The following is a 15,575-nucleotide window of genomic DNA, read 5'->3' on the forward strand; positions in this document are numbered from 1 at the left end:
CGTACCCTCTTGCATGGTAGCCATTACCCCGATTGATGTATCCCCAATCTTCATCATCGTCCACTTGATCATCATAATAACCCCCATCATCCGAGTTTTCTGTATGAATGCTTACATGTTCCAGCGATTGATAACCGGGAACACTATAAGGTTCATCATCGGGGATTGCATTCCTCAAGTCGTTGATATTGAAAAATGGGTCTTCATCTGCGGGATTGCCACGATCACGATTACCTCTACGATCGGAGTTGACAATCCGATCATCAAGGTTGATGGGTAAAGAAGCTTGTCGATGAAGGGTTTGTTGTTGGGGTGTTCGTTGGGTGTTATTGGGATTTTGGTTTCTAAAAGGTGGTGTGGGTGGTCTAGCGTCGACGTTACCACCCTGTTGCTCTTGAGGTATAGGTTGGACATTTTGGGTGGGATGAAAGTTTCCTCGGGATTGGAATTGATTTGGATTGAGGTTTTGGTTTGAGTTGAAGTTTTGATTGGAGTTGTGGTTCGCCATTGAATCGGTTTCAATGGTCGGTGTGAGTGGTGGTGTTTGGTTGGTTTGATTAGAAGCAAGAGTTGCTTCTAACCGGCTTGCTAGGTTTCTTCTTGCGACTCTTTCGATTTCCGGTTCGTAGACTGAAGGTGAAGTCCTCCCGGAGTTCCGCGTATGCATGCACTACCTGTAACCTGCACAAGTAACACACCCTGCGTAACAAGGAAAAAGACAAGTACAAAAAGAAAGCTAAACAAATTAAACAGATAATCACGCAAATTCAAACAATATCCAAACACAAAGCGCACACACTCCCCGGTAACGGCGCCAAAATTTGATCGGAGTGTCGCGCTCCAGTCAAAGATAAGATTTATAAGCCCAAATTACCCTTAACTATGTGTTAGTGGTAGTAAGGGGTCGAACCATGAAGAGTATGTGGTTTATGTGTGGATTCGATTGAATTATAACAAATGTCACTATTTATGAAGCTTGCTAGAATGATTTTGTGTTTTCATTTAATTGAGACATATGATTTTAAACTAAATGAATTGATGAGAATGATTAACAACTACTAATTAACAATTGCAAGAAAAATGGTTACTAGAACAATAATAATAAAAAGGAATCACGCCCGGTTCGGTAATTGTTAACCTAGGGTTTCTACAAGTTTTAGATTCAACTCAAATGCATTTGATTAGCGGATTTAGTGTACCGTGACTTAGGTGCTAATAACTATCAACGTCCCGAAGAACGGACAAGAATACACTTTTTAATCAACACAAGTAAATCCTAACCACGACAATGCACAATTACATATCACCATTTCGCAAAGTTATAACTTTTAACATCGTTCGACAATTTACGAATTCGTAACAAATGTAATACTATTATCAAAGGTTTCAAAAATCAAACACAAATTGTCACTAAGTTGAAACAAGAACAAATCGAAACCCTAAAATTAACAACTACCTACGTCGGGGTGAAACCGAGATGATTAGCCGCTCATGGTTGATGAAGCTTGATCACCGGAAGTTTGGAACATGAATGAATTCATCTTGAAACTTGATGGATGAAGAAATGATGGATGATTAAGGGTTGTGTATGATGATGGTAAGAATGATGGTGAATTGGATGAACTAGGGTTTGATGATGGGCTCTCCGTCTCCGTTTCTCCACTCTTCATCTCTTGTACTCCTGATTGATCCGTACACGTCCCGGTTGATCGGTTTTTGACCCGGTGACCCGTAAAGCTCCCGAAAAGCTCCTTAAACTTCGTTAAACCTGCATAACACAAATCTTATTAAAAGTAGGCCATTCAAGATTGAAACTTATGTAAAAACACACAATTACGCAATAACGAACACCGGTTTTCAACCACGTATCAACTGCAGGTGCGTTGGTCAGGCCAAAAGGCATGACTACAAACTCGTAGTGCCCATATCGAGTACGAAACGCAGTTTTAGGAATATCGTCTTCGAGGACACGTAGTTGATGATATCCAGATCAAAGGTCGATCTTAGAGAAGCAAGACGCGCCTTGTAGTTGGTCAAACAAATCATCAATGCGAGGTAGAGGGTAATGATTCTTCACGGTAAGCTTATTAAGTTCACGGTAGTCGATACACATACGAAACGAACCATCCTTCTTCTTGACAAATAAAACAGGAGCACCCTACGGGGAGGTACTTGGTCGAATAAAACCTTTGTCGAGCAGTTCCTGTAGCTGGCTGGATAACTCTTGCATCTCGGAAGGTGCAAGACGGTAAGGAGCCCTGGCGACAGGAGTCACACTAGGTACGAGATCAATACGAAAATCGACAGATCAGGGAGGAGGAAGACCAGAAAGACATCGGGGAAATCACACACAACTGGAACTTCGTTTATGTTCTTCCCCTTGCCCTTTTGTTCCACCACGTGGGCCAAGAGGGCAGGGTTCTGTTTACGTAAACTTCGGCTCGCTTGTGTGCATAACATCAGCCTTAGTCCTTTCGAAGGTCGGTCCCCATAAATGTGTAAAAGATCACCAGACGGAAGAGGAAAACGGACAAGCTTCTCGTGACACACAATTTCGACATGGTTCTTACGCAACCAATCCATGCCGATGATAACATCAAAACTACCCAAACGCATGGGTATGAGATTAATAGAAAATACGCGATCGTTAAAAATCAAGGAACAATCACGCACAATAGAATTAACAAGAATCGATTTACCATTGGCGACCTCAACATAGAATGACTCAAGCAACTTAGAGCGTGTACAATTTATCAAAGACTCGAATTCCACGGACACAAAACTCTTATCAGCACCAGTATCAAATAGGATCGAAGCATAGAGATTATTAAAGAGAAACATACCATTCACCACGTCATTGTTGTTGCGAGCCTGATTGGCATTGAGGTTGAACGCTCGTCCACGAGCGGTTGCTTGTTGCTCTTGGTTCAGCTTGGGGCAATGGTTACGGAGATGAGTAGTATCCCCACACTGAAAACATGCACGAGCGGCATTGACCGGTCCTGGGTTCTGCAGAGTAGGAGCTAGAAGAGCTGCTTGAGCTGGTGGAGCAGGAGCTTGCTAAGCTTGAGGAGCAGGATTAGCTAGACGATAGTAGGGAGCTGTGTGACCATAGCGGTTACAGTAGGTGCACAAACGGCATGCAGAAGTAGCAGGATGATGGAAATTGCATGTCGCACACTTGGGATAAGACCAAGTGTATTGCTTCTTTGCTTCAGGGACAGCAGGGTTAGCAGCAGCAGGAGTAGAAGCAGGTTTAGCACCAGGGTTTGCAGCAGGGGTAATGGCATTACACCCCGAACCCTGAGCTTTCCGTTTCTTGTTCGTGCTGCCACTCGGCTGCTGAGTGACTTGATTTGCAGATTTTGAAGGAGCAGGGGTAGCAAACTGCTTGTCACGCACACGATTGTTGTTGAGACTAGCTGCGAGACGGTAGACTTTCTCAATAGTTCCTAGCTGAGCTGCTTCGATGGAATCACGCATAGCAGGAGGCAGACCGTTGATGTACTTGGTTATCATCCGCTTGGGAGTCAAAACCAAGTGAGGAATGATAAAATTAGCTGCTTGAATCGGGTGGTATACGCCATGTTGTCATCACCAATTTACTTTAAGTGCCAAAATTCTTCTTCGAGCTTGAGCTACTCATGGGGAGGGCAGAATTCAAGCCTCATCAATTCACGCACCTCAGCCCATGGAAGAGCATAAGCTGCTTCATTCGTACGGATGTTCCTTTCATTAGCCCACCATTCCAAGGCACTACCTTGAAACACCCCAGTAGCACTCCTGGTTTTCAAATGTTCGGGGCATTCGCTGTTAATGAAAGTGACCTCTATGCTATCAAACCATTCAAGCATAGTTGTCACACCATCACTGCCCGTAAACGGTTTGGGGTTGAGGAGACGAAGTGTTTGTAGTTGAACTTGGTAGTAGTCGGCTTCTCCGTTTTGGAATCTACAGAAGATGGAGGAGTGGTAGATCCTTGGAGCTCAGAAACGATCTTTGGCACGACCCGAGCGATCTGGTCGGCCATGAATGACATCATCTTTTTCTGGGACTTCTCCCTTGATTTCCTTAGGTTGTCAGAGAGTCTTCGAGCAGACATCTACGAGTTCCAACATAAGGATCGTATCAGTCTAGGTTACGAAGTCCCATGATAAAGATTTACTCACGATAGATTAAAGGATCAAGATACGAGATAGACTAACACCACAAAACGCACGACCTTCACATGGCACGTTGTATGAAGTTTGGTCAACATGTCAGAAACGCTTATATATAGGAAGTACCAGCGGCGTATCCACCACGCTTCGGGCACATCGCCTCTGCCTCGCACTCGGTGTCATGTTACGTGTCGCAACTCTTCACATACCCATTATCATCATCATCATATATAGATTAATAGATTAACGTAGATTACTCAAATAAATCACATAGAATACTCAAAATAGATCAGCGTAGAATACTCAAGTATATTAACATAGATCATTTCATAGGTTGGCATAGATTATATTGATAGATTATCATAGCTTGCTTAAGTAGGTAGTTTAACATAGTTTAACCAGATAGATGATCATAGATTAAACCAATAGACCAAGATAGTTCAACATATAGTTTAGCTCAAAATAGTTTAACTCGCTAGATTGTCATAGATTAACACAATTATGCTAGAATTCTCATAGATTACATAGTCTGCAAATAGATCACATAGGCTTTCCATAGATTGCATAGACGTTCCATAGATTACATAGACTTTCCACACTGGTTTGTAAACACCAATCTCGTGTGGCACTTGGTACGAAAGTTGGTAACATGTCGGAAGCACTTATATATAGGAAGTACCAGCGGCGTATCCACCATGCTTAGGACATGCCACTTCTGTCTCGTACTTCCATGTCATCTTAGTGTTTCATACCCACAACAGCACATCATAATACAATAGTCAATCAAGATTACCACATAGTTTACACATAGAATAAGGCTTCATAAATTTAGTTCGATCTGAGATTAGAATTGACGTTTTAGATTGCGGGCAACGTGAAAATTTGTGTAAAAATATTTCAAAATAAACGAAGAATCAAGTTGAAAACCTCATAGATAAAACCACATTCATAAGAAATCGAGATAACATAAAAGCAAGATAGGCTTATAAAACACAGGATTGTTCCGGGTAGAGGAACGGCGACTAACCAAAGTGATTCGAACCCCTTTCAAATTGAGGTATCGTGTCCCGACTTACTTAGACAAATACGTCACCGATGTTAGGCCTACGATATTCATCCTTTTGGTCATTTCACGTACCCAATTGATTGGAAGTCACGAGACTTTGGCGAGACATAAAAATCATCAAAGAGTGGGACCAGTAATCAAGGTCTGAGTTTCACCTCTAACTTGACAACATCGTACCCTTAAATAGCGTTGGTACTTATCCTCAGATAAGACCTACAAGAACGATATGGAGATTTCCCATCAAGGTTCGGATGTCACTCCTATCATGTGGGAAAACCTCGTGCAAAATACAAACACTGGTTAACGGCGTTTCCAAGTATAAAGTGTACATTGTATCAGCCTTAGGAAAGGCATGTAAGTTTTAATAGGAACATGTGCTGCTAGGAAGCAGATACGGTAGAATGCATAAGTCTTAAACAACACGTAAGAATCAAGTTCCTAGAACTATAGACTAGGGCAAGTATTCCTACTTATCCTAATTCCCTATAGTTATGGCTCTGATAACAATCTGTCACACCCCAACCGATGGCGGAAACATCGGGGTGCGAGCACTAAGCGTTCAGATTGTTCAAGAGAATTCCACAACACTAGATATTTCAATAGTTTTAAATAGATTTCATAGTAATTGTCTAAAATAAACATCCATCAAACAAATATCAAATTTCATCATCAAATATTGTTCAAAAGTCTTAAATTAACTAGGTGGCGTTTCTAGGCATCATCCTAGCTTGTTTTCCATGAGTTCCACAGCAACCTATCAGCCTGCAACATGTATTAAAATATCAATACAAGAGTATTGGCGAGTATACAAGTTTAATACTAGAATAATAGATTAAAAACAACTCATATCCACAATGTAAGTATATAAAAATAGTTCAGTCGAGCTAGTGTTGCAGTCCACACAGTGATAGCCCAAGTATCCTGATGTTTTAGTGTTTACCCAAGACTCAAGGTAAACTAGAATCCTCCTAACAATACCCCCTGAGAATAATGGGAGAGGTGCACCCCCTATAGCGCTACTATTGTTAAGGCAGAACTAAACACCCTAGATTAAATGTCACTTAGCACAAATAGAATACTAGAATGCACAAGCTTTCACAAACACATAGGATAGAGTGTAGATTGCCAAAAGTATGTAGTTTAATAGAATACACGTTACACCCCAAAAGTTTAAAGTAAAAGGGGATCGAGTATACTCACAGTGATTGCTTAACAGTCGCAACTGTTATTGAATCAAACGGAGCTCTTTTTAGAGTTAGCCTGATTAGATTACAATAGGATAAGAGTCGGGTAGAATAACGAGATTTCACAAGTGTTGGAACAGTCACCGGGTCGAATGGCTGTCCGATCGGATGGCTGTCTGATCGGATGGCTATCCGATCGGATGGCCAGTCGGTCGTGTGACATAACCGGGTGAGAGGATAGATGGTTGCCCGATCGGAAGGCCATCCGATCGGGTTGCCACTTGAGTGAACTTAATAGCAAAAGAGACTAGGTGGCTGTCCGATCGAACGGTAATCCGATCGGATTGCCACTTGGTCCGAGTGCAGATAACCTGGTCGTTCCAATCGGACGGCTGCTCGATCGGACAGCTGTCCGATCGGGTTGCCATTCGATCAGACTTCCAAGTTTTGATAGTTTACCAATTTTGCAAAAATTCTAAGTTTGAAAATTAATAGTGACGTCACAGTACAGACTGAGGCAACAGTAACTTATCATTTCACAGACATTCTGATCGGTCGGGAATCACCCCAGTCCGACCCGTTTGTCTGTTAGTGACGGTTTATGCCGGAATCCATCCTGTGATCGCCTTAATCAGTGAACAATCCATCCCTAAACCAACTCTAGACCACCGACCAAGTCTACAGTCCGTTCAGTCTTGTTTATCACCGAAGTAAATCGAAAGTTTGAAGAAAAGATGAAGAATAACCCAAGTTTTATATGGAAAGTATAGATTTAGCTTAGATTTAATGTAAAACGCATGAAGTACCTTAGATCCGAGCTAGATCTTGCTTAGAATGACATCACATGGCAGTTTGTACAAACCATCATGATGACATCACCCTCAAGAACTCAGATCTGAGAGATTTCACTGTGAAAAGTGTGATTTCAAGAGAGAATCACGTAAAGGATGACGTGTAGAGTAAGAAAGTACAAGGATCTAGCTTGAAACGTACCGAAATCAGCAAGAAAATAAAGAAATGAGGATATAGAGGGTCTGGTCGAGCAGAGCTGTCACATCACTGAAAAAGGTGATATGACAGGTCTATTTATAGTGTGAGGGAGAAGAGGAGGGAAGGTGGGCTTGGTTCGAGTGACTGTGCGATCGGACTGCTGTCCGATTGAGGGGTCATCCGATAGGGTGACAATCCGATCGGACTACCATCGGATGGTAGTCCGATCGGATGGCCACCCTGGCCAACCCGTGTAACATCCAGAAGTTTCGACAAATAATTTATTTAGACAAATCGACTACCCGTACTTTTATCGAATGGACTGGTGATGGATTTTGATGCATAAGACTTTATTCATATAAGCTGATAAACAAGCTTGGCGCTTACGTCTTGGATTAAAAGTAGTAGAGGGACCCGAATGTCATTTTGATAGATGACGATGTTACTTTGGGAGAAGGTATCAATTAAAGGAAAAAGGAGGGACCCAGTGGTAAATTTTGGTTGGCCACTATCCTTCAAAAACCCTATTGTCGTAAGTTGGTTACGAACATGATCTCTATCACAAAAAAAACAAAACCTTACGACGTAAAACTGAGATGAAGGAAAGGAAAGAGATCGGAGACGGAGGTGATTCAATGATGATTTTCATTAAAACAACTCCAGATCATGATAAGGTAAAGTCCGTCACATCTTCTCGCATTTATTATGTTCTTTTTGCATGTGTTGGATTTAGGCTCGGTTTTGGTGATGGGTTTTGATATGGTGGTGGTCATCGGAGGTGGTTATGGTTAGAGTCGTGGTAGTGGTGTTAGTCTGGTGGAGATGGTGCCATGCGATGGTGGTGAACGGCGTGTATGGTGATGGTAAGCGCCAACGGTGAGGTGGTCGTGGGTGGCTATGGTGTGTGACGGTGACAAGGGTGGCTTGGAACCACTCATCATCATAAAATGGCGGTGACAAGGGTGGCTATGGTGTGTGAAGGTGAAGGGTTTATGCATGGGAGTGTGCTGGGTAGTGTGGAGGAGGATTGGTCAATGATGACACTAAATACTGATGATTTTATGATGATGAGTGGTTCCATAATTAGCATGGAGAAGTTAAGTGTGGAGGAGTTTTAATGGTGAACTTGTGTAAAAAGGAAATGAAAGTGAATCTGGTTATGGTTATGGTTAGGTGGTCGAGGGTGGCTATGGTGTGTGACGGTGACAAGGGTGGCTTGGAACCATTAAAACTCCTCTACCACGACTCTACCACGACTCTACCACGAATCTGTTTAAGCACACACCTATGTGTGTGTGCTTCCTTTAGACAAGTGGGTATGGAGAGCCTCATCCCTAAGGGGATGGGCCGCCACGTCAGCGCCACGTAGGCTTGGCTTGGAGGGGATGGACCTAGGGGGTGGGGGATGAACCCCTTTATATATATATATATATATGTGTGTGTGTGTGTGTGTGTGTGTGTGTGTGTGTGTGTGTGTGTGTGTGTGTATGTATGTATGTATAGATGTGTGTGTGTTAAGAGAGAGGAAAGAGGCACGGCTACACCGGCTGTGGGGAGACGAAGTTGCCGGGCCGAACATGAGGAGGGTGGTGTGGGGGACCGGCGCCGGTCCTAGCCGGGCCTCAGCCGGCCCCCATACCCACTAGTCTTACAAAACAGAAGGTATGGGCTTTGCTTTATGTATGGAATTTTTTTTATTCTTACTAATAGATAGTAATATAGAATAGGAAATTATGTGATATATTTGTTATGTATATCTCTCCTCAATATGAGGAGATTTGTTTTGTAACTATTTATACTTGGTTGTATTGAATGAGAAGGCAAGGAGTTTTCCAATCTATCATGGTATCAAACCCTAGCCGATCCTAGCCGATTTCTTTTTCTTCTTTTCCCTGCGCCGATCGTTTCTTCTCCACCATGTCCTCTTCGTCTTCTTCGTTACACCCTGCAGTCACTGTCACCTCCATAAAGAGTCTTATACCCGTCACTCTCGACATTGAAACCGGCCACTATACAACATGGTCCGAGATGTTCAAGATACAGTGCAAAGCTCATCTCGTTTTCGATCATCTACAACCTAAACCGGCAACCGAAACTTCTTCCTTATCGGACACGAGCAAAGACAAAGAAAAAGAAAAGTCACCACAAACCGAGACATGGGACCGACTTGATTCCATTGTTTTACAATGGATTTACAGCACCATCTCAACCGATCTATTACACACGGTTCTAAAACCTGACACTACTGCATACGAGGCATGGACCACCATCGCCAACATCTTTCAAGACAATAAAGCCACCCGTACAATCGACCTCAACAACAAGTTCGCCAACACTCACCTGGACCAATTTCCGAATATGTTCGCTTATTGTCAGGCCCTCAACGTTATCTTTGATCAACTGTCCAACCTGGAATCTCCGGTCACTGATGAACAACTCGTGTTGCAACTTCTTTCGGGGCTGACCGTGCAATATGAGAATACCGCCTCCGTCATTCAGCAGATGAAGCCTCTTCCAGACTTCAATGACACTCGTTCGCGACTATGTATGGCCGAGTCACGCAAACTTAGTCAGGCACGTCATTCAGCTCAATCGGTTGGAACCGCACTTACCGCAACTACTGAACAGCGACAACGAGATGACCGGGATAAGTCGGAGCATCGGGAGCAGAGAACGGACTACTCCGATCGGGGTCGGGGTCGCGGCCGCGGAAGGGGCCGTGGTCATGGCCGGAACGGCGGTGGCCGTGGCAGGGGTGGCTCTGGTTATTCGTACAGTGGCAGCACTCAAAATGGCAACAATAACTTTTCTCCCTATCCTACTGTTGGTGGTTACTACCCTTGGCCATGTTACCCAAATTGGGCCGGCATACATGCTCCTCCTTCGCATTCACAGTGGGCCAATTGGAACTCTATTCCTCCATGCCCATACCCCACCGTGAACAAGCCCAACAACAATAATAACTTAGCTGGCATTCTCGGCCCTAGACCACCTCAACATATGCCAACCGATCTTAACCATGCCATGTATGCTATGTCGCTCAACGACCCTTCTTGGGCCATGGATACCGGTGCTACAGGTCATATGACTTCTAACTCTCATCTATCGTCTGTTTTTAATAAAAGCATTAATAAAAATATAATTGTGGGAAATGGTCAAACCATTCCCGTGCATGGACAAGGCAATCTTCCCCTACCCCCTCCCCTACCACCATTCAAATTAAACCATGTTCTTTACGCCCCATCCTTAATTAAAAACTTGCTTTCTGTTCGTCGTTTTACTACCGATAATAAATTATCCATTGAATTTGACCCGTATGGTTTTTTGGTGAAGGATCTCAAGACTCGGACCCCTATCCTACGATGCAATAGCTCGGAAGGCCTCTACACTTTTGATTCATCCCAAGTCACCAAGATCATATCTCCCACCGCTCTCACTGCTATTTCTCAAGACACATGGCATCAACGTCTCGGTCATCCGGGACCTGCTTTATTAAATTCACTTAAAAACTCTAGTTTTATTTCTTGTGGAACTTTGAAAAACCATGTTTGTCAATCTTGTGTGTTTGGTAAACATATTCGGTTACCTTTTGTTGATTCCAATAATATTACAAACATGCCATTTGATATCATACACAGTGATCTTTGGACTTCCCCAGTTCCTAGTACGGGGGGGGTCATCGTTATTACATACTTTTTATTGATGATTTTTCTAACTTTCTATGGACTTACCCTCTTCCATCTAAATCTCATGTTTTCTCCACCTTTACCACCTTTTATAATATGATTCATACTCAATTTGAACGAAAATTCAAACAATTTCAATGTGATAATGGAACGGAATATAATAATAATGCGTTTCATCAATTTTGCAAATTAAATGGCATGCACTTTCGCTTCTCCTGTCCTTATACCTCCTCTCAAAACGGTAAAGCCGAACGAAAAATTCGGTCCATCAACAATATTATTCGAACCCTCTTAGCTCACTCCTCGTTACCCAACACCTATTGGCATCATGCCTTAGATGTTGCAACCTACCTTCACAATATTTTACCTAGCAAAATACTCCAAAATATTTCTCCTACTCAGAAATTATATAAACATATACCCTCATATTCGCGCCTTCGGGTTTTTGGTTGCTTATGCTACCCTCTTATACCCCACACCAATATTCATAAGCTTCAATATCGATCTCTGCCATGTGTCTTCCTTGGCTACCCCCCCCCCTAATCATAGGGGTTATAAATGCCTTAATCTCAATACTCGTAAAGTCATTCTCAATCGACATGTAATTTTTGATGAAGCTACCTTTCCCTTTGCCAATAATCCCACACCTTCCCCATCCACCTATGACTTTCTTAATGATCATATTCATCCCCTATATACACATAACCCCACTCTTCACAGTAGCCCCACCACCCACTCTCCACAATCCTCGGCCCAGCTCACATCCACTTCGGCCCCATTACCAACTCTCCACCTTCTCCAACCCACCTAACTACTATACCTATCGGCCCACCCTTACACACCCCTTCGGCCCAAAATATTTCGGCCCAGACTACCCCTCTGCCAAACCACTCTTTCGGCCCACACTCTCTTCTTCATGACCCCCCTCCACCTCAACCTCCGGCCCACCCTCGCACAGCCCATTACCTTCTGCACCTTCCGACTTGTTTCAAAATTCCGCCCCTGACCCGACTGCCTCCTCACCGTCTTCACCCTCCCCAACCCCACCCCCATCTCATCGCACCATCTGTACTCGTTCTATGGATGGTATCCATAAACCAAAGCACATTTTTAACCTTACCTCCTCGTCCATTGAACCAATCCCTAAAAACCCAAAAGATGCTTTGTCCAGCACGGAATGGCATAACGCCATGACCACAGAATTTAATGCTCTTATTAAAAAGAAGACTTGGGTGTTAGTTCCGAAGCAACCTCATATGCATATCTTACGTAGCATGTGGCTGTTTCGTCACAAGTTTCGCTCCGACGGTACATTGGAAAGGTATAAGGCTCGTCTTGTTTGCGATGGGAGCAATCAACAGATTGGGGTAGACTGTGGAGAGACATTTAGTCCGATTGTCAAACCGACTACGATACGTACCATTTTATCCATTGCTTTGTCACATTCATGGCCGATTCATCAACTGGATGTTACCAATGCTTTTCATCACGGTAATCTCAACGAGACTGTCTACATGTATCAACCCATGGGGTTTCGGCATCGTCAATATCCTGATCATGTGTGCTTACTACAGAAATCCCTCTATGGATTAAAACACGCTCCTCGTGCCTGGTATCAAAGGTTTACCGATTTTGTTCTTTCTTTGGGGTTTCGGCAGAGCAAATGTGACAATTCTCTTTTCACGTATCAGCACAACGGCCATACTGCCTATCTCCTTATCTACGTCGATGACATCATTCTCACCACTTCGACAGATTCTCTTCGGGTTCATCTTATGTCACGTCTTGCAGCGGAATTTGCAATGAAGGATCTCGGGCCTCTGAGTCATTTTTTGGGTATTAACGTACAACGACAAGGTAACAAACTCTTTCTTTCTCAACAGGCATATGCGAAAGAAATTATTGACAGGGCTGGCATGTCTTCATGTAAACCCGCCGCCACACCTGTTGATACAAAACCCAAGCTCGGTTCGAACTCGAGTGCCGATTTTGACGACCCGCCATTGTATCGCAGCCTTGCAGGGGCTCTTCAATATCTCACCTTCACGCGACCCGATATCTGCTATGCTGTTCAACAAGTGTGCTTGTACATGCATGCACCCAAAGTAGATCATTGGAATGCTCTTAAACGAATCATTCGGTATCTTCAAGGCACCAGTTCGCATGGTCTCACTATTGGTGCTTCCACCGACTTCTCATTACGAGCATACACTGACGCCGATTGGGCAGGATGTCCAGATACGCGGCGGTCCACTTCCGGCTATTGTGTCTATTTCGGCCCTAACATTATCTCCTGGTCATCTAAACGCCAATCGGTTATATCTCATCGTCTTCGCCCTCTTTCTTTCCTGATCATGTGTGCTTACTACAGAAATCCCTCTATGGATTAAAACAGGCTCCTCGTGCCTGGTATCAAGGGTTTACCGATTTTGTTCTTTCTTTGGGGTTTCGGCAGAGCAAATGTGACAATTCTCTTTTCACGTATCAGCACAACGGCCATACTGCCTATCTCCTTATCTACGTCGATGACATCATTCTCACCACTACGTCGATGACATCATTCTCACGTATCAGCACAACGACAAGGTAACAAAGTCTTTCTTTCTCAACAGGCATATGCGAAAGAAATTATTGACAGGGCTGGCATGTCTTCATGTAAACCCGCCGCCACACCTGTTGATACAAAACCCAAGCTCGGTTCGAACTCGGGTGCCGATTTTGACGACCCGACATTGTATCGCAGCCTTGCAGGGGCTCTTCAATATCTCACCTTCACGCGGCCCGATATCTGCTATGCTGTTCAATAAGTGTGCATGTACATGCATGCACCCAAAGTAGATCATTGGAATGCTCTTAAACAAATCATTCGGTATCTTCAAGGCACCAGTTCGCATGGTCTCACTATTGGTGCTTCCACCGACTTCTCATTACGAGCATACACTGACGCCGATTGGGCAGGATGTCCAGATACGCGGCGGTCCACTTCCGGCTATTGTGTCTATTTCGGCCCTAACATTATCTCCTGGTCATCTAAACGCCAATCCCTCTATTGATACATGTAGACAGTCTCGTTGAGATTACCGTGAAGAAAAGCATTGGTAACATCCAGTTGATGAATCGGCCATGAATGTGACAAAGCAATGGATAAAACGGTACGTATCGTAGTCGGTTTGACAACCGGACTAAATGTCTCTCCACAGTCTACCCCAATCTGTTGATTGTTCCCATCGCAAACAAGACGAGCCTTATACCTTTCCAATGTACCGTCGGAGCGAAACTTGTGACGAAACAGCCACATGCTACGTAAGATATGCATATGAGGTTGCTTCGGAACTAACACCGAGGTCTTATTTTTAATAAGAGCATTAAATTCTGTGGTCATGGCATTATGCCATTCCGTGCTGGACAAAGCATCTTTTGGGTTTTTAGGGATTGGTTCAATGGACGAGGAGGTAAGGTTAAAAATGTGCTTTGGTTTATGGATACCATCCATAGAACGAGTACGGATGGTGCGATGAGATGGGGGTGGGGTTGGTGGGGGTGGGGTTGGGGAGGGTGAAGACGGTGAGGAGGCCCCATGGGGTTTCGGCATCGTCAATATCCTGATCATGTGTGCTTACTACAGAAATCCCTCTATGGATTAAAACAGGCTCCTCGTGCCTGGTATCAAAGGTTTACCGATTTTGTTCTTTCTTTGGGGTTTCGGCAGAGCAAATGTGATAATTCTCTTTTCACGTATTAACACAACGGCCATACTGCCTATCTCCTTATCTACGTCGATGACATCATTCTCACCACTTCGACAGATTCTCTTCGGGTTCATCTTATGTCACGTCTTGCAGCGGAATTTGCAATGAAGTATCTCGGGCCTCTGAGTCATTTTTTGGGTATTAAGGTACAACGACAAGGTAACAAACTCTTTCTTTCTCAACAGGCATATGCGAAAGAAATTATTGACAGGGCTGGCATGTCTTCATGTAAACCCGCCGCCACACCTGTTGATACAAAACCCAAGCTCGGTTCGAACTCGGGTGCCGATTTTGACGACCCGACATTGTATTGCAGCCTTGCAGGGGCTCTTCAATATCTCACCTTCAAGTGACCCGATATCTGCTATGCTGTTCAACAAGTGTGCATGTAGATGCATGCACCCAAAGTAGATCATTGGAATGCTCTTAAACGAATCATTCGGTATCTTCAAGGCACCAGTTCGCATGGTCTCACTATTGGTGCTTCCACCGACTTCTCATTACGAGCATACACTGACGCCGATTGGGCAGGATGTCCAGATACGCGGCGGTCCACTTCCGGCTATTGTGTCTATTTCGGCCCTAACATTATCTCCTGGTCATCTAAACACCAATCGGTTATATCTCGCTCGAGTGCTGAGGCTGAATATAGGGGCGTTGCTAATGTGGTTGCGGAAATTTGTTGGCTTCGAAACCTTTTGCTTGAATTACATAAGCCCCTCACTAGTGCTAGTCTTGTG

General features: G+C 43.8%; 1 protein-coding gene across 1 annotated transcript; it reads left to right on the forward strand.

Annotated features, from left to right (window-relative positions):
- Positions 1–12,276: 12,276 nt before the first annotated feature.
- On the forward strand, positions 12,277–13,476 carry LOC110942835 (uncharacterized mitochondrial protein AtMg00810-like). The gene has a single exon (XM_022184598.1). The coding sequence runs from the start codon at positions 12,277–12,279 to the stop codon at positions 13,474–13,476; it is 1,200 nt and encodes a 399-aa protein (XP_022040290.1).
- The last annotated feature ends 2,099 nt before the right edge of the window (positions 13,477–15,575 follow it).

Source organism: Helianthus annuus, chromosome 14 (assembly GCF_002127325.2).
Source record: "Helianthus annuus cultivar XRQ/B chromosome 14, HanXRQr2.0-SUNRISE, whole genome shotgun sequence".
NCBI lineage: Eukaryota > Viridiplantae > Streptophyta > Magnoliopsida > Asterales > Asteraceae > Helianthus > Helianthus annuus.